The sequence below is a fragment of the Pelodiscus sinensis genome, chromosome 13 (genome assembly GCF_052426305.1).
Source record: "Pelodiscus sinensis isolate ZL-2025 chromosome 13, ASM5242630v1, whole genome shotgun sequence".
In the NCBI taxonomy this organism is placed as follows: domain Eukaryota; kingdom Metazoa; phylum Chordata; order Testudines; family Trionychidae; genus Pelodiscus; species Pelodiscus sinensis.
In genome coordinates this window covers 42,845,189-42,868,453 of record NC_143064.1, presented here as the reverse complement: position 1 = coordinate 42,868,453, position 23,265 = coordinate 42,845,189, and the positions used below count along the sequence as shown (strand labels likewise).

At 40.2% G+C, this 23,265-nt stretch overlaps 1 protein-coding gene across 5 annotated transcripts in view; it reads right to left on the bottom strand.

Moving 5' to 3' along the window:
• DIAPH2 (diaphanous related formin 2) overlaps positions 1-23,265 on the bottom strand; it is a 778,453-nt gene that overhangs the window by 399,088 nt on the left and 356,100 nt on the right. For all 5 annotated transcript variants that reach the window (XM_075896761.2, XM_075896762.2, XM_089781656.1 and 2 more), the window contains exon 22: positions 21,201-21,440. In XM_075896761.2, the coding sequence (XP_075752876.2) occupies positions 21,201-21,440 (240 nt within the window). The remainder of the gene's footprint in view (positions 1-21,200; positions 21,441-23,265) is intronic.

Genomic DNA, 23,265 nt, shown 5'->3' with positions numbered 1-23,265 from the left:
ATTTAGAAATAGTAAGTTTTGACAATTCTCATACATGATTAGTCATTTCTCCATATTTTTATGTAGATCTTTTACATAACAGTGAAGTGTGGGATGGGGGAAGACAGAGAAAAACACAACATTATGGTACCATGATTTCCAAGTGAGAAGTTCAACACCAGAAAGTGTATCTGTATAAATATGTATGAGACTAAATTTCTAGTTGGCTGTATCTCTTTAAGGGAACCTTATTTTTCAAATATTCTTTCCTACTAAATGTCTATACTTCATCCAAGTATGTAATATGGGAGACTGGGAGATAAGTACCTGGTTCACATGCTATTTCTGCAATCTGTGCTTATGTAAATGTTATGTAAAATATGCTTTCTGAAATCTCTTTTGTAAACCAAGAACTGTCACAGATTTAATAGAAGAAAAAGAAACTTTCTAAAAGTAAAGTAAATTAAAACATCTGTATCCTAAATGCCTGACAGGGATAGAAGGGTGCTGGTGTAGGATGGAGAGACAGACTACAAAATTAAGCAGGGATGAAAACAAATGTATTGTAAAGAACTAGAAGACTGACCAAGTATTGGCCAGGTACTGCAGGGCAGGGAAGGGGGCTGCTGGTGTGGGAGATGCAGAAGTCAGGAAGGGCCATGGGGATTGGGCCATGAGGCTAGGAACAGGAGGAAAGGGGGGAATGTTCAAGATTGAGGATTGGGGCTCATGGAGGGCTGCCCATCCGGTGGGGCTTTCTCTCCCCGCGACGACATGGAGCATTCTTTCTCCCCCCACGTTGGCCGCCAGGGGCTCTTCTCTCTCCTTCGCACAGACTACCTCCCCTCCTTGGCTGCCAGGTGTCTTTTCTCCCTCTCCTCCTAGCCCCTCAGGGCACGAGTGCCCTTGATTCTCTCCCCAGCGTCCTCCCCCTGGCCACCAGAGGCCTTGAGACTCTCTTCCCCCAGGCACCAAGGTCTTTTTCTCTCTCCCCTCAGTCCACCCCCACCCTCAGCATCCAGAGGCCTTCTCTCTCTCTCTCCCTCCCTTAAGAGCTGTGGTCATGGCTCAGGGAGGAAGGGTTTGGGGCAGGGCTACAATCTGGTCTGGTGGAAGCCAAGATGGCATAGCCCCAGACATGCTGGTTCTCTTGGTGGTACAGCTGCTCCCAGTGGCCATTCTCATATCAAATCCCTACCCTCTGTGTCCTTCCATTTCTATTTTATGGAAAATTGTACCTGTACTTGGCACAACCAAATCCTGACCTTGCTTTACCACTGGGATAAGAAGCAGCTGCATACCAAATTTGATGGTCCTAGCTCTTACTGTTTAAGGAGGAATTCTTGAACAAACGCACAGACATTTCTAAAATAGATTTTCTCCACACAACTGGTAGCAAGTTGCTACCTCAATACTTTCTCTTCTGGCTGAATGTATCATTGCAGTATATTTTCCCATGGATTATGTCTACACTTGCACCCTAGTTCAAACTAGGGATACAAAGGTAGGCATTCGAAATAGTAAATGAAGCCGGGATTTAAATATCCCGTGCTTCATTAGCATAATCTCGGCCGCGCGCTGTTTCGGAATCCACCTGATTCGAAAGTGAAAATGCACTCCAGGCCACATTAATTCCAATCAAACTGCTTGGTTTGAACTAACGTTATTCCTCAAAAAATGAGGAACAGCATGCGGCCAAGATTATGCTAATGAAGCACAGGATATTTAAATCCCGGCTTCATTTACTATTTTAAATGTCTACATTTGCATCCCTAGTTCGAACTAGGGTTTAAGTGTAGACATACCCTTAGATTCCCCAACATTCTTTTGGCCCATGCTTGACACTGAAGTCATCTGGCCCTCCAGCCAGAGCACTTTACAGTATTCAGCCCTTTCTATGGCCTCAGAGTCGGAATAGCCCACAAAAATGTAACACAACCATACCTTCAGCCTAAATGGTCTCACATCTAGCAATCATCTTTTCGGATGCATGCCTCTGATGCTTCCGACAGTCTTGTGCCACAATCCACCCAAAAATCCAAGGATAGACTCACTACTCCACATACATTCATGCCAGTAACTCATGTTTGCTCCTATCTCCTTCCTCATTCCCAGCCTTTCTTCAGGCTACTTCTCAAAGACAAAGGTAACTTCTCACTACTTGTCCATTTTGGTTTTTTTCTTTACTAGGACTTAACCCAGTCTTTTAGAGACAAAAACCCTACTTTTCCACAGATGGACTTTATTTCTAATTAGGCCCATGGCAATCCTAAAACAAGCAAGCAGGCTACTAGCCTTTCAGGCCCATATTAACCCCTTTTATGGCTTGTATGAGTAAAACATGTTACACAACTTAAGTTACACATCAAACACTATTCTTTCTAAAGAATTGGTACATCTATCTGTAGAATTTCAAAAGGAATAATAACCAAGATGTGGGGCATCGTTTGCAAGGGAAGAGGTGGAAATGTGACAGAGAGAAGGAAATGAAGAGCAAACCATTATGATATTCAAAACAAACTTGAAAAGTTTGCTCCTCATTTCCTTCTCTTTGTCATATCCCTCCATCCTTCACTGCATCTTCATTTCTTTCCTATCCCCTAGATATTTTCTCTGTTTCTCTTCCTGTTTTCTCCACAAAAGACTGCTTGGATGCATTACTCTTCAGTACCTCTTTGAAGAAGGGTCTGTTTTTTAAATCATCTTTTGTGTAACAGTGGCCCCAGTAGAAGCTGTTCAGGCTTAGCCTTCTTAGTTTTCATCTGCTTTTACAAAACTCTAAATTCTTGCAACATCTACAATGAACAATCTACAAAACAGCTGAAGACAAAAGAGGAGCGTTGATACCATATATTACTAGTCAATATAGACAACAGCCTGAGGATAAGTTATATGGAATTCTTTTCTAGAGGTAGGAAAGGATTAACACACATGCCAAAAGCTATTTCTGAGTTTAGAAGAGTTTTTGCTGAAGCTCTGTAGTTTACCTTTAAACAAACTCCTAAACATGTAGGCCTCAATTCTGCAATTACTCGTACATACAAATTCATTTACAAATCTAATCTCACTGACTTCTATGGAACTTCTTGCATTACAAATGATATGCACATCTCTCAGACGAGATCTGAACTAGGGCACAATGTCAAATTCCAGCTATATGAATAGTGTAGCTGGAGTCATTACATCTTAGATCTAGTTACCACAGTGTCTCCTCTGCGGGGAACGGGACAAGAGAATCTCTGCCATAGACTTCCCTTATGCCACTGATTCGGTTGAGTACCAGTTTTTACTAGATGAATAAAAATCAACCTTTGGGGGAGCGATCTCCACAATACCGATCTCCTGGTAAGAGTAGATAAGGCCTTAGGGTTAGCAGGTTTAGGGCTCTGAACTATTCAGTCAAATATCCACCAATATAAATATGAACAATATTATTCATGACTGTTTGCACTCTTTGGCAATAGAAAAACAAATATAATAAAATCAAGGATTGCCAACTCACCAAGACTGTCCTGGAGTCTCCAGAATTTAGAGATTAATTTTTAATTAAACAGTATGTCATGTGATTAAACCACCAAGAACATGCCTATTCAAAACTGGAAACTCTAACCAAAAAAGAATGATTGTAGATGCAAGAAAAAATAATTCCTGAAAGCGGGAGAAGGAAAAAAGCAATGGCTATGTTAAGGACGTTAAATTAAATTAAATTAAATTAAATTTAATTTAATTTAATTTAATCAAATAATCACAATGGATTTTCCATCGACTAGTCAATTGGTCAAAAAGCGGGGAGAAGGGGGGGGGGGGCGCAGCGGGATTAACTCCTGGCATGGACACACTAACCCAGCTGTAGATCTGCCTATAAGCTCTTAATACATTTAAAAGGCTGCAGCGCAGCAGGAGGGCCCCAGCACAAGCTGGGACAGCTGATTCCTGGCTTGCACAGAGCCCACCTCCACTGCACACCAGCCTTTTAAATGTATTAAGAGCCTATCGGCTCTTTAAAAAGCTGAAGCTGTGACACCTGATTCCCTGTTGACTTTTAACACATTTAAAAGGTTGGTGCGCAGAGGAAATCAGCTGTCCCTGCTTGTGCTGCCTACCCCCCTCCTCCTCCTGCCCCTACTCCACTGTACTTTAGCCTTTTAAATGTATTAAGAGCCTACCAGTTGTTAAGACATTTAAAAGGCTAAAGAACAGCAGGGGTGGCAGGTGACCAGCCTGAACCAGGAATCAGCTGTCCCAGCTCCTGCCGAGTCCTCTGCTGCACTTCTGATTTTTAAATGTATTAAGAGCCAGCAGGATTAAATATTACACAATGGTTCATAATTTTATAATACTTGCATACTTCCACTTACCAGGTTAGACTTCTTATGAAGTATACATCCAAGTATCAGATCATCAATATAATATTTCAAGTTTTAATAATCATATGCACGCACACACACACACACACACACACACACACACACACACACACACACATTCTCTCTCCACAGAGTACGTGTACACGCTCATATGCACATATCTATTTAGTGGCATTACAAAATGAATGGAAGGAAAATGAATATTCCATACCCAACTCACAATCTGTAAATAGAGTTCTCAGAATCTATTACCTTTGCAGATGCGCTGTAACAGTCTAGAGCTCTATCTCTAGGGTCAAGTAGCTTATGAGAGCAATCACCTCAAGACAGTTTTCAGAAGATCTTTGGCATGTTTGCTTTTCCTTCTCTTTCCAACTACTGGTTCTTAGTTCAGGATTCCCATCTCCATCACCGCTTTACACACACAACCAGCTTTTTCACTGCTCACATCTATTACTGCAAGAAAGACCATGGAGGATAGAAGACATCTACTCCTAAAATATTAGACCTTTCTGGCTTACTCTGGTACTTCACATGGTAGAATCATTTTTCTCATTTCTGATTTAAACGAATAGTGAACTATTTCCTCTTCCTTGCCTCACTTTATAAGGGTTTTGTCTGTCCTGCAATTCAAATGTGTGATGAGCCAACTGCCTGCATGCCAGTTCCTAGGGGTTTTTTTCCCCCTTTTGGGTACACTATTTTGTCTGACCCCAGAACTTCCTAGTTTCTTAATTCCCAGAATCTGTTCTTTCTTAGACAATCAAACTCTTTACCTATTGTTCCACTAGTGCACTAGGTTTTGTCTGTGGATTTTAAACATTTTCATATCTGAGAGGAACAATGGAAGTTATGACAGGCCTTGTCAATTCCTCCCTATTCATTAATACTAATTCAAATTAAAACAAAAAACAAAAAACCCACCAAAACCACAAATAGCTCCATTCTTAAGCCTAGCACAGTACTGTGAAAATCCAGACCCAAATGTAAAGAAATACTTTCATGACAAAAAATTACTAAGCTTTCATAATAATACTGTATAAACATGTTCACATTCTAAAATAAACTTCTATATGTAGTTTTTTGGCATATAGAGAAGTTTTAATAATATTCCAAACACAGAAATGTCATTATTACAGCATGACCATACCTAGTAAGACTATACAGTAGCTATTTGCTTTAAAGAAAAAGATAAACCATCTATATTGTTCAACTGAACATACATGCCTACATATGTAAACATACACATGTACACACACACACACACACACACCCCTCTCCTTATTCTTTGTAGACATCTATAAATATTTTGAAATATTAGGTAAAAATGTTCTACCAAGGACAGTAGTGGAAGTCCAGCAGGTTCAGTCATTTGAAAGTGTGCTATACAAGTTAAGAAGAAATGTGCTTTAAGAAACAATTCCACACTGTGAAGGGCTCCAGATGACACATGGATTGTCTTTATTTTTAATTCCTCAGATCCCACAGTGCAGTCTGAACAGTGGCCTGAAGATCCTATATTGTCCCTTGTTTAAAACTTGAAGAGATACTATACTTTCCACAAATGAGTCAAATTTCAGAATTGTTTTAAATACTGCATAATTGTGCGGGCAGAACAAACTTGTCACTAGTATTTCACAGTTTGCATTCAACAAATACACGCTGCAGACAGGAAATAAAATTCATTTGACATCTTTAGGTAACATGTTAAATAGAGACGCATCAATTAAGTATATCTTTATTTACTTGAAATATGTAAATTGCACAGAAAAATTTTAAATGGCAACAGAATGAGATTTCCCATGTTTAAATATACAAACAAAACATTTTGGTTGTCTTGTAAAGAGATAGATTTTAAAAATGCTAAACTTCCTCCTGCAGTTTTCTATGGTAGGGGGAACTAAGATAAATCTATTTATACAGAAAACAAAACCAATATGAAAGACTCAGGAAGCTGGCATAAAGTACAAATTAAAGCTTTATGCAGTGTACAGAACAGGCTTATTAACTAAGGAAGGAACAAATTATAAGCCCTTTACTCACATCCGTGATCAATGTCAATGGTACTATTTTTGAATAACGGCTCACCCTTCATATCCCAATATATGCAGATATATGTTTTATGCCACCATATATCACAAAGTTCTTAGGTACCAAAGCTGTAAAACAAAGCCTTTTAATACTTAGTTCTAAAGAAACTACACTACCCCAGTCTGTTTTTCCCCTCCAATTAAACAAAACAGAAGTCTTAACCACTTGCTAGGAAGTTTTCTTCGTGGTATTCTTCCAGCACCTGTCCCCAGCTCTGACAGAAATGCATCATTTGTATTATGTAATACTGAACATACCAAGAAATGCTACTGCAAGATGCAATAGTCTAGAAACATATCCAGGAAGTTCCTACTCACTTCAAATTTTGCAGGGTGGAATGCTGAAAGTTCTCAAGGTAGGTGAAAAGAAAAATAGACTACTCATTGTTTTGTTCAAGAACAGAGGAGAGAGGAAAGGCAGAAGACAACAACTGAGTTCAAGAGGGGAGAAGGAAAAACACCAAAAAGTGGAAAAAATGGTGGAAAGATGTGAAATGATTAGAGTAGGGACAGCGCATGGGAATGAGTGTGTAGTGGAGAGTATCAGCAGATGTTTCCTCCATTTTGACCCAGGAAGTAGACCTCTCAAATTTAGCTGATGCTAGAAATAAATCTCCAATTTCTGAAGACTAGTTCCGAAAGAAGAGAAATAGTTTCTCTGGAGATGTAAGAATATCCTTTAATGTGACAGAATAATGCTTTTTTATATTAAAATTCTATATAACATACAAATATGTATATGTATAGCAGAGTTTGACCCAAAGAGGCATTCTGGATCGACAAATTTTGTGCCTTTGAACAACCTATAATATACCACAAGAGTGACAACTGACATATAGAGTAACCGAGCAGACAGTTGAGATTAAGGAAGCATCAGCTGTTACAGATGGAATGATGCCTGCTGTGCCTTACTCCAGTGATTCAGAGCTCAATTCAATTAAATAGATTTCTACCATGACAATGTTGCACAACCCTAAGTGTCTTCTTGTACAGGCAAAAAGTTAATATTTATTGCTACTATGATAAAAAGCAGTCGTCGTTTGATTGGCGCAAAATTATCAAACCCATCGGGTGTGTCTAGACTGGCAAGATTTTGCACAAAAGTGACTGCTTTTGTGCAAAAACTTGCCAGCTGTCTACACTGGCCACTTGAATTTGCGCAAGAGTACTGACTTGGTAATGAACAAAATCAGTGCTTCTTGCGCAAATACTTTCACGCTCCCGCTCAGGAAAAAGCCCTTTTGAGCAAGAATACTTGCGCAAGAGGGCCAGTGTAGAGAGGGAAGAACTGTTTTGCGCAAAAAAGCCTCGATGGCTGAAATGGCGATCGGGGCTTTCTTGTGCAAAATCGCATCTAGACTGGCCCCGGATGCTTTTGCGCAAAAGCACTTTTTGCACAAAAGTATCCGTGCCAATCTAGACGCGCTTTTGCGGAAATACATTTAACAGAAAAACTTTTCTGTTAAAAGTATTTCCGCAAAAACATGCCAGTCTAGACGCAGCCAACACATACAGAAGATTCACCTATAGTTATCCTAGAGCACTATCTTCATTTTGCTAGTTGTTGCTTCTTTCTCTACCATATCTGTACATTTGCAGAACAGAAAATACTTAAGCAATCATGAATGCTTCAGTGCATAGATCAAAACAGCTACTATTGTTTGCCAGTCTTGCTACAGTACATGCATTCTAATGTTGGCCTCCATTATTTAAACAAAATTAAGTTTTGTGCTCTCTGCCAAGGGTTGTTTACAAATCATTGCTTTCTTCAATAACACCGCACACAGCAATATAACATCGAGAAAGATAATGTATTTTTAAGGATTTGCAATTACCATAAAGACATTAGCTTTGTAGCTACAACCAGGCAGGTTTAATACATGCTTTCCTGGGGTTACTTCTAAATCTGTCACCAAAAAAGCTTTTCTGGGTACACCATGACTGGGACTGACTAATTCAACAATGTAATTTATATTAGGAAGATGCTTTCCTCTTGCAGGCCTGTTCTTGCAGTTTTTCAAAATCTTATTAGGACTTTTGGGGGAAAAATGTTCAACAACTGATGAGTGCTACACTTGAATATTTATGTTAAGAAATTATATTTAAAAATGCATAATTATGTTTTAGTGGAAGGTCTATCCATTAAATAATGATACCCAGTCATTATCCAGCCTTTTATACATCTTTGTGTTATCTTCTATTAAGAATACTGCATTTGTCCATACAGTCCCAGAAATTTGGTCCATCATACATATCTGAATTGTTTTATATTTACAGTTGTGTAACAGACTGACAGACAAATCTGAGGGTTTTTTTTTTAATCTCTATTGAATAGAGAGACATGAAGTCCACCTCATTAAGTGATCAGAGTTCCTCAGCTGACTTACAGTAAAATCAGTTATTGTTTCCTAAATATTATTTATATGGAGTAATACATCAAAGATATTTACGTAGGATTTAACCTGCTCTTGTTTAATACTGTAACAGCTAAATATACAATTTCTTCTTGATAAATGCTTACGTTACTTCTAAAACCTTACCCCATATTTGTCTCTGTTTTCATACATACATGCATGCATCACCACCAAGATTTTTTCCCCCCAATAAAATGAAGTGGTAAGACTAATATATATGCAAAGCATTTATGGAAGAAAGTTGTTAGCATCCATCCATAAGAAACATGGAGGTGGGATCTAAAGAACTTTGTACAGATATATAGATATATATATCTGTACATTAGCCTCAGCTCATCACTTAACCTTCATGGTTAGACGCTGGCTCCCTGTATGTACAGGGAGCCAGCTTAAAAACAGATTTTTTCCTTTACTCCAGTGGTTCCCAACCTGTGGTCTGCAAACTCCTGGTGGTGTGCAAAGGTACTGTGGGAGTCTACAGAAAGTTGGGAGCTCAGAGACTCCGTGCTGGCAGCCAGCAAGTCTCTCGGCCCGCGCTGCTTCCCAAACCGCGGGAAGCAATGCAGGTTGAAAGATGTGCTGGCTTCTCAAGTGGACTGAGGGACACGGCTTGGGAAGCAGCGTGGCTGATGGATGTGAAGGCTGCAGGCACAGCAATATTGTTGGAGAGGGGGTCGGAAGTGAGGACGGGCAAGTCCATAACATTTTACTAGATTGAAAAAGTGTCTGCATTCTGGAAGAGGTTGGGAACCACTGCTTTAGTCTATTAAAAACCTAATTGAAAATGGTGTCATAGTTGAGCCTACATACACTAACCATTTTGGAAAGCATCTTAAAATAATATAATTTATAAATGTAACCTTCAATTTGAAGATCTATGATAAAAATTTCACTGAAAACAATTGCAACTAGTGGAAATATACAGCTAAAATAATCCAAACTACTGTAATTCTGTCTTAATTCAGCTTCTGTACCCAAGGACTGGAAAATAGCTAATATAATGCCAATATTTAAAAAGGCCTCTAGAGGTGATCCCAGCAATTACAGACCGGTAAGTCTGGGCAAATTAGTTGAAACAATACTAAAGAATAAAATTGTCATATACACAATAGAACATAGTTTATTGGGCAAAAGTCAACATGGTTTCTGGAAAGGGAAATCATGTCTTACTAATCTATTAGAGTTCTTTAAGGGGTCAACAAACATGTGGACAAGAGGAATCCAGCAGATACAGTATACTTAGATTACCAGAAAGCCTTTGAAAGGTCCCTCACCAAAGCCTCTTACATAAATTAAGTTGTCATGAGATAAGAGGGAAGATGCTTTCATGGACTGAGAATTGGTTAAAACACAGGAAACAAAAAGTAGGAATAAATGGTACATTTTCAGAAAGGAGAGGGGTAAGTAGTGGTGTTCCCCAAGGGTCAGTACTAGGAGCAATCCTATTCAACTTATTCATAAATGATCTGAAGGAAGGGGAAAACAGTGAGGTGGCAAAGTTTGCAGATGATATTAAACTGCTCAAGGTAGTTAAGACTAAAGCAGACTGTGAAGAACTTCAAAAAGATCTCACCAAACTAAGGGACTGGGCAATAAAAAGGCAAATGAAATTTAATGTGGATAAATGTATAGTAATGTACAGTAAACTTCCGATAATCCGGCACCTTTAGGACCCAGGGGGTGCCGGATTATCAAATATGCCGGACTATCGGAAGGGGGGGCTATGAGGGGCCTGGGGTGGGGTGGGGGGATGCCACCTCAGACCTCTCATAGCCCCCCCCCTTCCGATAATCCAGCTCTGCCCCAGGCGTCCCTGATTCAGCCGCTGCTGGTCAGTTTCAGCAGTGGCTGAATTGGGGACGCCTGCAGCAGAGCAGCTGGAGTGCTGCCTGGTTGGTCCAGTAGTTCTTGGTCATGCCTGGGGAAGAGCAGCTGGGGTGCTGCCGGGTTAGTCCTGCAGCGCCGTTTCCCGGTGCTACTGGACCAACCCGGCAGCACCCCAGCTGCTCTGTCCCAGGTGTACCCAAGTTAGCTGCTGCTGAAACTGATCAGGGGCTGATTCCAGGAAGCCGGGACAGAGTTGCTCTGCCTCGGGCTTCCTGGAGTCAGCCACTGGTCAGTTTCATCAGTGGCTGAATCAGGGACAGCTGGGGTGCTGCCGGGTTGGTCCCGCAACCCCGAGGGGCAGCGCTACGGGACCTACCCGGCAGCACTCCAGCTGCTCTGCCCCCGGCTTCTCCGATTCATTATCAAATGACAAAGGGATGTCATTATTCCCCTTTATTTGGCTTTGGTAAGGCCACATCTGGAGTATTGTGTCCAGTTCTGGGCCCCCCACTACAAAAAGGATGTGGACGCATTGGAGAGGGTCCAGCAGAGGGCAACCAAAATGATTGGGGGGCTGGAGCATATGACTTATGAGGAGAGGCTGAGGGACTTGGGTATGTTTAGTCTGCAGAAGAGAAAAGTGAGGGGGGATTTGATAGCAGCCTTCATTTTCCTGAAGGGAGGTTCCAAAGAGGATGGAGAGAGGCTGTTCTCAGTAGTGACAGATGGTAGAACAAGGAGCAATGGTCTCAAGTTGTGGTGGGAGAGGTCTAGGTTGCATATTAGGAAAAACTATTTCACGAGGAGGGTGGTGAAGCACTGGAGTGGGTTACCTAGGGAAGTAGTGGAGTCTCCATCCCTAGAGGTGTTGAAGTCTCAGCTTGACAAAGCCCTGGCCGGGTTGATTTAGTTGGAATTGGTCCTGCCTAGAGCAGGGGGCTGGACTTGATAACCTTCTGAGGTCTCTTCCAGTTCTATGATTCTATGATTCAGCCGCTGATCAGTTTTAGCAGCAGCTGAATCGGGGAAGCTGGGGGTAGAGCAGCTCCAATGGTTCAGCTGCCCGGAGCACTTCCAGGTTCCTGATGATGCTGGACCATCAGGAGTGCAGTACCATCAGATGCCAGACCATTGGAGTTTTACTGTACGTTGGAAAAAATAACCCCTATTATACATATAATAAGATGGGGGCTAATTTAGCTAAAACTAATCAGGAAAGAGATCTTGGAGTCATCGTGGATAGTTCTATGAAGACATCCACGCAGTGTGCAGTGGCAGTCAAAAAAGCAAATAGGATGTCAGGAATCATTAAGAAAGGGATAGAGAATAAGACAGAAAATACCTTATTGCCCATATATAAATCCAGGGTACACCCACATCTTGAATACTGCATACAGATGTAGTCATCTCAAAAAAGATATTCTGGCATTAGAAAAGGTTCAGAGAAGGGCAACTAAAATGATTAGGGATTTGGAAAGGGTCCCATATGAGGAGAGATTAAAGAGACTGGGACTTTTCAGCTTGGAAAAGAGGAGACTAAGGGGGATATGACAGTGGTATATAAAATCATGAGTGGTGTGGAGAAAGTGAATAAGGAAAAGTTATTTACTTGTTCCCATAATATAAGAACTAGGGGCCACCAAATAAAACTAATGGACAGCAGGTTTAAAACAAATAAAAGGAAGTTCTTCTTCACACAGCACATAGTCAATCTGTGGAAATTCTTGCCTAGGGGGTTGTGAAGGCTAGAGCTATAACAGGGTTCAAAACAGAACTAGATAAATTAATGGAGGTTAGGTCCATAAATGGCTATTAGCCAGTATGGGTAAGGAATGGTGTCCCTAGTCTCTGTTTGTCAGAGGGTGGAGATGGATGGCAGGAGAGAGATTGCTTGATTGTTAACTGTTTGATTCACTTCCTCTAGGGACACCTGGCATTGGCCACTGTTGGTACATAGGGTACTGGGCTGGATGGACCTTTGATCTGACCCAGTATGGCCATTCTTATGTATGTTCTTATGTTTTACATTATGTTTCTATTTTTCCAAACCACAAATGAGAGTTAGGTGCGCGCAAACCCATGATTTCCAGTAAAAGTTGAACATCTCACCTCACCGGTGAAAGGCTGTTAAATTTTTCACATAGTTAAGGAAACAATTTTAAAACATTTTATTTTTCTAAGGCCATGTATGGAGGGTTCTCTAGCCATTAAGAAATTCATACTTTTAAGCATTGTCTACATTTTTAACTTCGTACTCTTGCTTGGTTCTTCCTGCTCTCCTACACATTCCACTTGTTTTTGATTTGTGTCCAGTGCCTTTGGTCTTAAGACTGACCCACTGGCAACATACCTATAATTAGGGGGCTCGAGCACATGACCTACAAAGAGAGGCTGAGGGATCTGGGCTTATTTAGTCTGCAGAAGAGAAGAGAGAGGGGGAATTTGATAGCAGCCTTCAACTCCCTGAAGGGGATGGAGAGAGGCTGTTCACAGTAGTGACAGGTGGCGGAACAAGGAGCAATGGTCTCAAATTACAGTGAAAAGGTGTAGGTTAGATATTAAGAAAAACTATTTCTCTAGGAGGGTGGTGAGGCACTGCAATGAATTATCTAGAGAGGTGGTGGAATCTCCATCCCTAGAGACTTTTTAGTCCCAGCTTGACAAAACCCTGGTTAGGATGATTTAGTTGGGACTGGTCCTTCTTTGGGCAGGGGGCTGGACGATGACCTCCTGAGGTCCCTTCCAGCCCTAGGATTCTATGATTCTGTGATCTATATTTGGGGTAGCGGGAAGACATAGTATAAAAACTAGGTAGGAAGGTCACATATTGTTAGATTCTTTCTAAGTGTCATTCACAAAAGGCCAAAATCTCACCAGAAGAGAGCTCCCTGACAAGTAATTTTTTTCTCAATTACACATGCTAAAAGTTCTTAATCTTGTCAGCTGTACCACAATTTGACAATCATAAAATCAGGCATACGGTTAAACAAGAAAATGAATACATGAGATCACAGAGTACTAAATCAGTTGGGTTAATTTGATCTCAAATTCTCTATAGAAACAGACTTTGTGGTGAACCAAGTAAAGCTTACAGCTAGACCCATACATCATATTTTTTATATTCTGTTTCAATTATTTATTTTATTGCCAATCTATGATATATGGAGAATCATCAAAAGTTGTTCTTTTCTTGCAAACCAGAGACTCATCAATCCCTGTCAGCAGCTTTACCAAAAAAGGAGGGTCCCCATGCCCCTTGTTTAGGCCAATATATGTCTACATCTACTATGTGCTTATGTAATGCATAAACAGTTCATGTAACTGTTTCCATTTTGGCATAATCAATAAACCAAAAAGGAAATAAAATCCACCCAAAGCTCAGTTCCCTCCTTTCAAATGATGAGAACTAAAACATAAGTCCAGTTAAAACAGCAGTCAAGATGTATCCCTTAACATGTACTAAAAATAAACTTTCTCCAGTGCAGTCCTCATAGCAAGAAAACAGTATATTATTAGGATTCAGACAAACTATGTGAATCCAGTACCTATTCAACCAACTGTCAAGAGCCAAAACTCTAAACTGCCCATCTCCTGGTTGGTGTATGTTTCTCTCTACCTGGAACAATGGGGTTTGTTTCCTCTCACTCCTCCCGTATTCTATTACACCTACTGATCTTTGCAGAATGTAGTTCACCCACATGTTATTCCCTCTCTCCCCCCCTCCGCCCCCCCCACATGGAATAGCTCTGTTTGCAAATGGACTTCAATCTCAGTATTTGATCATTTCCTTCCCTCCCTGCCCCAAATCCAAAATGCAAATTCTATTACTTTAAAGGGGAAAAATTCAAACTTATTGTGAGCATTGCCTGGTTATCTTTCTTTTCTCAGCATTTATTTGAACACAGACAGACAGACAGAGAGAGAGAGAGAGAGAGAGAGAGAGAGTGTGTGTGTACGCGCACACTTGTGCGCACATAAATTTGCTAAAAGGTCATCAAACTAATAAAGCATTTTTCTGTAGCATACATATTAATTATAAATCTCAGTTTATAGTGTAAGTCTTGATAAGGGATGCTACAAAGAAACCAAAATAAATATGTTCTTGGAAAACAAGTATCAAAAAGTAGATTCAGTTCTGTATTTTAAAGTTTTTAAAAATTTCAGTTTTCTAGCTTGTAGTGTTAACAAAATTGTATTGGATGTAAAGTGTCACAGAAAACTTCTAATACAAGGCTGTTCTTGGTTCCTCTGGCACCCTCAGGACCTGACTGGTGCTTAACGAGGGGATTTGCTAGACCAGGGGAGGTCCCTCCCAACATGGCCCATGCTGTACTGCTGCTCCCAGCTACGGCTCCAGCCTAGACCCACTGCTTCCTGCCTGGCCGTGGCCACTGCTGCTGCTGTGCCTTGAGCTCTGAGGCCACCTATGCAGTTCCCAAGCTCTGCGGCCAGAGTTCTACAACTGTCACTGCTGGGCCCTCTCTACCACCTGGCCACAGGGGCCAGAGCTCCCTGCTGAGCTGCTCATGCCTCCGCGCCCTGGCTCCCGGCTAAGTCTCCATGCCCCCTCTGCTGCTCCTGCCACGCAGCCAACCTCCCCATACCTGGGTTCTGTTGTCCAGGAACATCTGTGGTCCTTACTGGACCAGAGTGTCCCAGTTAAGGGAGGTACAACCTGTGTATTTATGCAATAGAGCTCATGCAAAGGCTTTCAGAACATGACACAGACAATTTCTGATTATCCACTTTGAAAAAAAGTTGTTTTTTAATAAGCAAATAGAGCAGTTGTTAACAGTGATATATGAACTTTTCCCAGTTGAAAACAAGATTAACAGATTCCTCTAAAGAAAGTTGAAAAGTCAAATATATTCATGTTTCTTGTAAAGAGAAGGGCAGGATTCTCCTGAAACTCTCAAAGAAAGGAAGTATTACCAGCCTCCAGGAAGCCAAGCAAATCACAGTGATATAAAGTGTGTCACATTTTTTTTCCTATGGAATTTCTGGCTTTTGTGTATTTCTGCAACAGAACTGTAGGCCACATAATACTGGCCAATAGAAAAATTGGTGAGTAGTGATCATAGATAGTGGTTTACTCATGGTGTACTTTCCCATAACAATTAATAAAACAAGAAATAGGGACAAAAATCAGAGAAAACTAATAAATTTAAATATAACATGAAAGGACATAGAAGGTATTTCATTTGTGAAACATTCTTCTAATGGTACAGTGAATTATTTAAAGTCTTCAGAATGATAAGAGTCTATTAACAGGAATACAACGCATTTAAAATGAAGGTCAAGCATCACACAAACTGAACAAAGCAAATCCAAACATGTGCCCATTATGATTAGAAATTATAGGGGTCTTGATTTATAATTAGCTGTCTTTCAACATGAGATAAATATTGACTAGCAACTTAAAAACCTAAACTAGTCTGGACTGTTATAATAAGGCTGATAACTGGTTTCAAATGTAAAATTGGTTTCAAATGTAAAATTTAGTTTATTTATAAAACAAAAAATCACTATCTAATATAGTTCAATTTCTTACATCACTTCAAAACCATTACAAGTGACTTATACACTGTATTGGGGGGGGGGGGGGAGAGGAAGCAACTGGTCCAGTGGTTGCCAGAAACAAAATGAAGATCAAGGACACAGTGGACATGAATATTGAAGTATCCTGTGAAGCCACTCCAGATGAGGGCTCAGATGCCCTATGAAAGCAAAATATGGCAATGCATGTCATGCACCATTCTGGATAAAGAGTATTTCACTTACATACCAGCACCTGGCATTTCTTTTATGAGTGTGCATGCATGTCCGTGTGTGCATAAACCACTAATATCACACATTGTTTAAGATTCTTCCATATCAACCACTACAGTGTAAGTGAATCTTAGATAAATTGCATATGACTTTTCATTGTCGTCATTCTAGAAATTGAATTCTTAACAAATGATATGCAGCTGTTGTTATTGGTAATAAGTAAAACAAAATCATCTAAGGAACAAAAAAATATGAACTGAAAGAACTATACAAGTGCAAAAACCACTTCTTAAACAAAAATCTCTTTTTTAAAAGGAAGTAATAAAGAATTTATAGAGTGAAAAGTAAGAATCAAGTATCTGCTAATTACTCAAGTATAATGATAGTTTCAGTAAAAAAAATATGAATCAAAAGGCTACTGAAATCAATACCACAGTTCAACATTTTACAAGGTCAAGTAATTTTTGTCTGACTACTTTATGATTTTTTTTTTTACCCAATGCAAATCAGAATGTCCAAGACACAAAACAAAGAGGATTATAAAGGAAATAGAAAAATTGCCCTCATCTCTAGCACTGATAATAGTTGTTTCTACAATAACAGACATCATTGCCAACTCATCTTCAATTCCATTAATTTTACTTCTGTTAAGCACATGCTGGTTTGATGTATCACATGGGGAAAATGTACTATTTTCAATTACTATTCAATGGTAAAAGTTATACTTACAGGTATGGATTAATGACACTACTGTGTCAATTCACATTTTTAATTTAGCTATGTTTTGGATTTTTATTCTAATGGATATGAATGGTAACTAGTATATTTTAACATTACCTGACAACAAAGGACATTTGATGTAGTCTTCATCCACAAAAATAAATATCTTATTACAACCTAGATTATTACAAAGAACAGTTTACTATTTTCTTTCCAAATCTACCACGGGAAAAAATTAGCATTAAAATAATTTAATGGAAATAGAGGTCTTAAAAAAGTTTGGTATGTAACTGTCCAACTCAAGTAAGAAGCAATCAGTGCCTTAGATACTGTAACTGGAATGTATCTGAAACCATAATTAGCTATGCTTCAACAGTTATTTAATTCAGTAGAATACAATTTACAACACTAGTGAATTTACATATACTATTTATACTGACAGTTATTCATAAACATATTACCCGAACTCTAAGAATACCTTCCTATATCTACATTGTGCAGGAATACTATACCTCTATAGTCTCTCTCACATATTAACAACAATTTGTTTCCTGCATAAAGTATTCATTTCCCACTAGATGAAAATTGTACTGAAAAGTGAAAGGAGTTTGATTTAAAAACGGTCAGCCTTTCCTCACTCTTTAAACTGCTATTACTACATGATAGTATTCCCCAGCATATTGTTTTTATTTTATCTGAAGTTGGTAAAATCTTTGTGCTGAATCCTTTGAGTCTCTCTCTAGTGAAAGATGTCAGTTGAGTGTTGTGTGGAGAAAAGGAGGAAAAAATAGTTATCCTTCAAGATGTGTTGCGCACACACCTAAAAGGAATAGATATGAGCAACGTGTGCACGGTGCCAGAAAGTTTTACTCTAGGTGAGCTGTGAAGCCCCTACAGTGGTGCCGGTGCTATTTATGACCCTGACGACCCACTGCCCCTAAATTCCTTCTTGCCAGCTACTCTGACAGTAGGGAAGGAGGATAGGTATGGAATAGCTAAGAGCAACACAGCTTGAAGAACAACAGTTACAAAAGTGAGTACCCAGTTTTTTCTTATCTGAGTGCTTGCTCACATCTATCCCGATTAGGTGATTCACAAGCCTTACCCAGGAGGAGAGATAGAAATCAAAGCGTAGCTGACTTGAGAACCGCGGTACCAAAAGTTATAACCTGTCTGGATTATTGTGTGATGGAATATTGTGATGTGAATGTATGTACTGAAGACCAAGCTGCAGCTCTACAGATTTCCTGCAGTGGTATATGAGCTTTTTCCCTATGTTATACAGATTTTATGGAGGAAATCAGTGTCTCTCAAATTAGAGGTCCTGACCCAAAAGGGAGTTGAAGGGGGATCACAAGACTATTTGAGAGATCACAATATTACCACTGTTCTGTGCTACCTTCAGAGTTGGGCAACAACAGTGTGGTGTTGTCCAGGTGCCAAGTTCTGAAGGCAGAATGACCAGCAGCAGTGCAGAAGGATGGTAATACCATACCATGCCATCCTTATTTCTGGGCTGCTGCTGCTGGCAGCAGCTCTGGCTTCAGAGCACAACTCCCTGCCAGCAGTTGCTGTTCTCCAGCTGCGAAGGCAGCATCACCACCAGCAGCAGTGCAGAAGTATGGGTGACAGTACTACAATACACTCTACAATCTCCTTATGACACCTCAACCCAACTCCTTTTTGGATGAGGATCTCTACAATTATAAAACCATGAAACGTCAGACTTAAATAACTAAAATCATTAAATTAATGATTTTTCAATTCCTATGGCTGTGAAACTGATCATAATGGGCCTGAATTTGATAGGACCCTTCAGATCATCTAGCCCAGAGGTTCACAACTGTATCCCATTTAAGAGTCTGTGTTCCCCCAATTTCACCTAACTTAAAAGCTACTTGCTTACAAAATCAGACAAAAATAAAAAGGGGTCACAGCACACTATTACTGAAAAACTGCTTACTTTCTTAATTTTACCATGTAAGTATAAAATCAATTAATTTCTATATAAATATTGTACTTACAGAAAAACGAGGAAAACCCACTCTATGATTTTAAGGTGCTAAAGGACCACTCTTTTTTAAAAAAATTACGAACACAGCTACCCCTTTGAGGCTATTGTACTTATATTTCAGTGAAATGCTTCAGCCTGTTTGTCACTTGTGAGCTTTGTCTGAAACCCAAACCCCCAGTGACATGTATCTTAGCTTTGCAGGAGTCCTTACAATTGCTCTGATTGGCACCCCCTAATATACCCCTTGTACTTGCCATCTTCCTAAATCTATCCCATAACATCCCTCCTCCACGAGGCTCCAATCCCCAGGCTGAGAAACAACGATCTACTTGAGTATCTCCTGGAAGTGACTTGAATATCTCCTGGAAGACCTCTGCATAACCCCCAGCTATACGCATACTCCTGGTTGAGAACCACTGGCCTTATCTCCAATATATCAAGGTCAGCAGCATCACCCAGCACTGACGTACTAAACCCAACAACTGAAATTTAAACCAACTCTTAGGAATTATTTGAAGGGAAATGTATAGCCTATATTACATGGGAGTTCAGACTCGATCACCACAACGGTTCTTTCTGTCCTTGAAATCTACAACTAGGAGCGAACTGAATAGAAATGTGATATTCCCAGATGATAACAGCAATGCATTTTGTTCTTCCCACCTCTACAGGCCTTTGCAGATATCACACTGGCTGTGATCTGAGCCCAACCAACTGTGCACATCATGTGTTTTACCTAAATCCTTGAGGCACCTGGCGCTTGTCACAAACCTCTAGTTAAGAGTCAGAGTAGGTCAACTATGTTCTAATGTATTCAATATTGTGACATCCATCAAGGAGTGGTAACACTGACTCAAGATCACTGTAGTAAGTTGAGGGTCAGTAACATGAAGTCAGCAGGCCTAAATAGAGCCTTACAATCTAGTGAGCAAGACTTTGGTTCAGTAACATAGGAGCCAAGAAAGAAGCCCTATTGATAATTGTGCGATTGTGTAAGTTAGGTCAAGCATGGAAGGACACAGAGAGGCACTGGGTACAGACTGTAAGCCAAAGGAGAGTAATGGAACATCTTAATAAGAAATGTCTTGGTACAAAGACTCCCTAAAAACTAATGCACATACCGACCTAGGTTCAGGACAAGGTCGGAATTGAAGCATGAAGGATAGTAAGTAAGCCCCCCTTCCATAAGGTGAGGGGTGGTAACTAGGCAACAGAGAGTGGTAACCTGGCACGTAAAGAAATGATGTAAGTTGTTTGTACCTCTGTATAAAAAGGACACTGCAGAGGGTGCTCTCTAGCCGACCTTGGAGGGTGAGGGGGGGCGCACTAGGCGCCTGAACGGCAGGTGTCATTGCCTGACCTTACAGAACACACAGTAGCTTAACTTTGACTAACTGCTGTTAGTATCTGATATATGGCAATAGGCCTGCCCGGTGTTGGTACCTTGTCAACGCGGGCCATAGCGCCAAGTGGTGTAACATTGGACTGATCTCTGTTACCGACTGGTAGAGCTTTGCATTTGACAATAAACCTGCTCAACTGATTTTAAACCTTGCCTGCATCTGTCGTTTCCGGGGCCTCTCAGAGATCTCCTATGTTGACCCAAGTGCACGGGGTCTAACACTCCAGATAAAGGGAGTACCGATTGTTACGCACGCAGCCGAAAGTTTATCATCACCGACAGAGTAGAGATCCCGTCAGGAACGCACCAGGACAACCCTGACCAGACGATGCTGACACTGACAGTCCACCAAAGGTACCGAGGTACGAAAACACCGAGGTATGACACAGGAAACCAAGAAACAGAAGATCTCCAGCTACGTCCCTTCCTTCAGCCTTTGGGCACACAGACCTCTTATCATAAATGGGGTAATGCTGAGTTGTCTACGTTGGCTGATTATCAGCTGGGGATTCTCACATGGTGGGACACTAATATGGGTATTAAAAAGCAGCATGGCATAGATTCTGGCCCCAGGTCTGCAGCTATAAAATAATAAAAGTTGTCATGGCTTAACCTTACCTTGCAAAGAAAGCTGATGTTAAAACCCAGCGACTGAGCATTTCTTGAGCCTGAATTCATGTAGTTTCCAACCAACAACACTAGCTCTAGCAACCTGTTAAAGCTCTCACTCTTCTTCAGCTCCTCACAGGCTAGTGTTACTGCCATTATGCCAGGTCTAATGTTGTTTACATGTTCTTCAAACATCAGCTTGAAAAGGATGCCATTGAGGCGTGGCCGTAACATTTTCACTGAGCTCATCTGCAAGAGAAAGAATGCTAAGTGAGAATACAAAGAATAAAAAAGCTTTTGTATGCAGCATATCTTAATTTTATAAACAATATTCCCTTTCCAATATGAATTCATAGAGTACAACTGCATGCTCATTGTTCTGAGTAATGTGTATTTCCGCACATACAAGGATTTCACAGAATAATGTCTTTTTCAGTTTAACCCATTAATCGCAAAAAAAGATTCAACATTTTATTCATATTTTCTAGAGTTAAATTGTTTTATAAGCATTAAAAACAACCAACACCTCCCAACCCCACAACCACCATCACCAACCAGTACTGAATATTCTGCCAAAATACTTCCCTGAGGTGAATTAGATGAAAGCCATGTACGTGGATTGCTAAAAACTACAGATTAAATAAAATATATAAACTGTCACAAATACTGTCATGGACATCATGCTTCCAAAAAAAGTGTCCATTAAGATGCTTAACACATTCTAAATCTACCTCTTACTTTTGCACTTGTTACATTTAGAAACAGAAAACTAGAAAACTGTATAATTTATAATCCCTTTTAAAATGTTCATGTTAAGTAATTATAACATAATTAATATGATGTCACTTTGATGTACCACATAAATTTTAAAGCACTACATATAAGTTTGTCCTCTCAACAGTCCTTCTGCTAATTATTTGGTTTACTATTTTTGCACTGGTATATTTCCATTACCTATTTATCTAGCGCTCATTATTAGTTCTATTTCTTGTGAGAACAATAACTCCAATACTGTACATATAGCCAGCATGTAGCCATTTAAAACACAACATGAAAAACAGAGAAAGTGTCTGCAGCTAGTAAATTCCTTTTAGTGTCAGATCATTTTGGATGCCATGATCATTTTCCATGCATCAGTTATCTTAGTGAAGTATTCAGCCCCTAACCTTAATAGCAAATACTTGAGAAAAATATGCAAACATCAATAATCTCTTAGCCTCAATGTTGTGGCAACAAACTCCACATGGAACTGCAAATATCTGTAATACAGGGGTTCCTGACTGTAGGATGGTCCCCGCTGGGGGTCATGAAGGAATGTGTGGTGGGTCTGGGACATCCTCCTCCCCCATGGGAAATGGGAAGGAATGTTAACCAGCCTCTCCCCACCCCAAGCTCTACTTCGGTTGTGTCTACAGCTGTGCTACCAGCCCAGCACCTCACCCTATCCCCAGCCTCACCATGGCTTTCATCCTTGCCCTGTGCCAGCCCTTGACCTCTGCTGCTGGCTGCAGTCCAGTGCCTGGCCTGGGGACGAAGCTGTGAAAGAAGCTGCATCTGGCCACGGGAATGGCTGCTCTCCCACCCGTAGCCCAGCTCTGCCCCTTCCTTGATGCCAATACCACTCCTGGCCCCTAACATCCCCTACAGCTGCAGTCTCAGTCAGTTTATAGAATCATAGCTTTAATGTTTGCAAGTATTATGAATGATGTCTTTGCTCAATTAAAAATAGTGCAGCTATTGAGAAATATCCGAAGTGTAAATGTGGTGGTATCAAAGTAACTGTTTTTGAAGAAGTGTATCAGAAGGACAACAGATTGAGAATCAAATATTTTAAGTACTACAGTACTACAGTCTATAAGGGCACAACTAGACTATGTCTTAATTTCGAAAGAGGATATGCAAATTCAAGTGGATCAGTCTTCTTCCTATCACATTTTTGAAAGAGGGTCTTTTGAAAGTGAAAGTAGTTTGGATGCTCTTTTTGGGAAGACAAAAAAACCCACCTTTTTTTAAAAAAAAACGCTCTTCCTAAAAAAGGAGGTTTACGCGGTTTTTCGAAAAAGGGTTTTTTTCC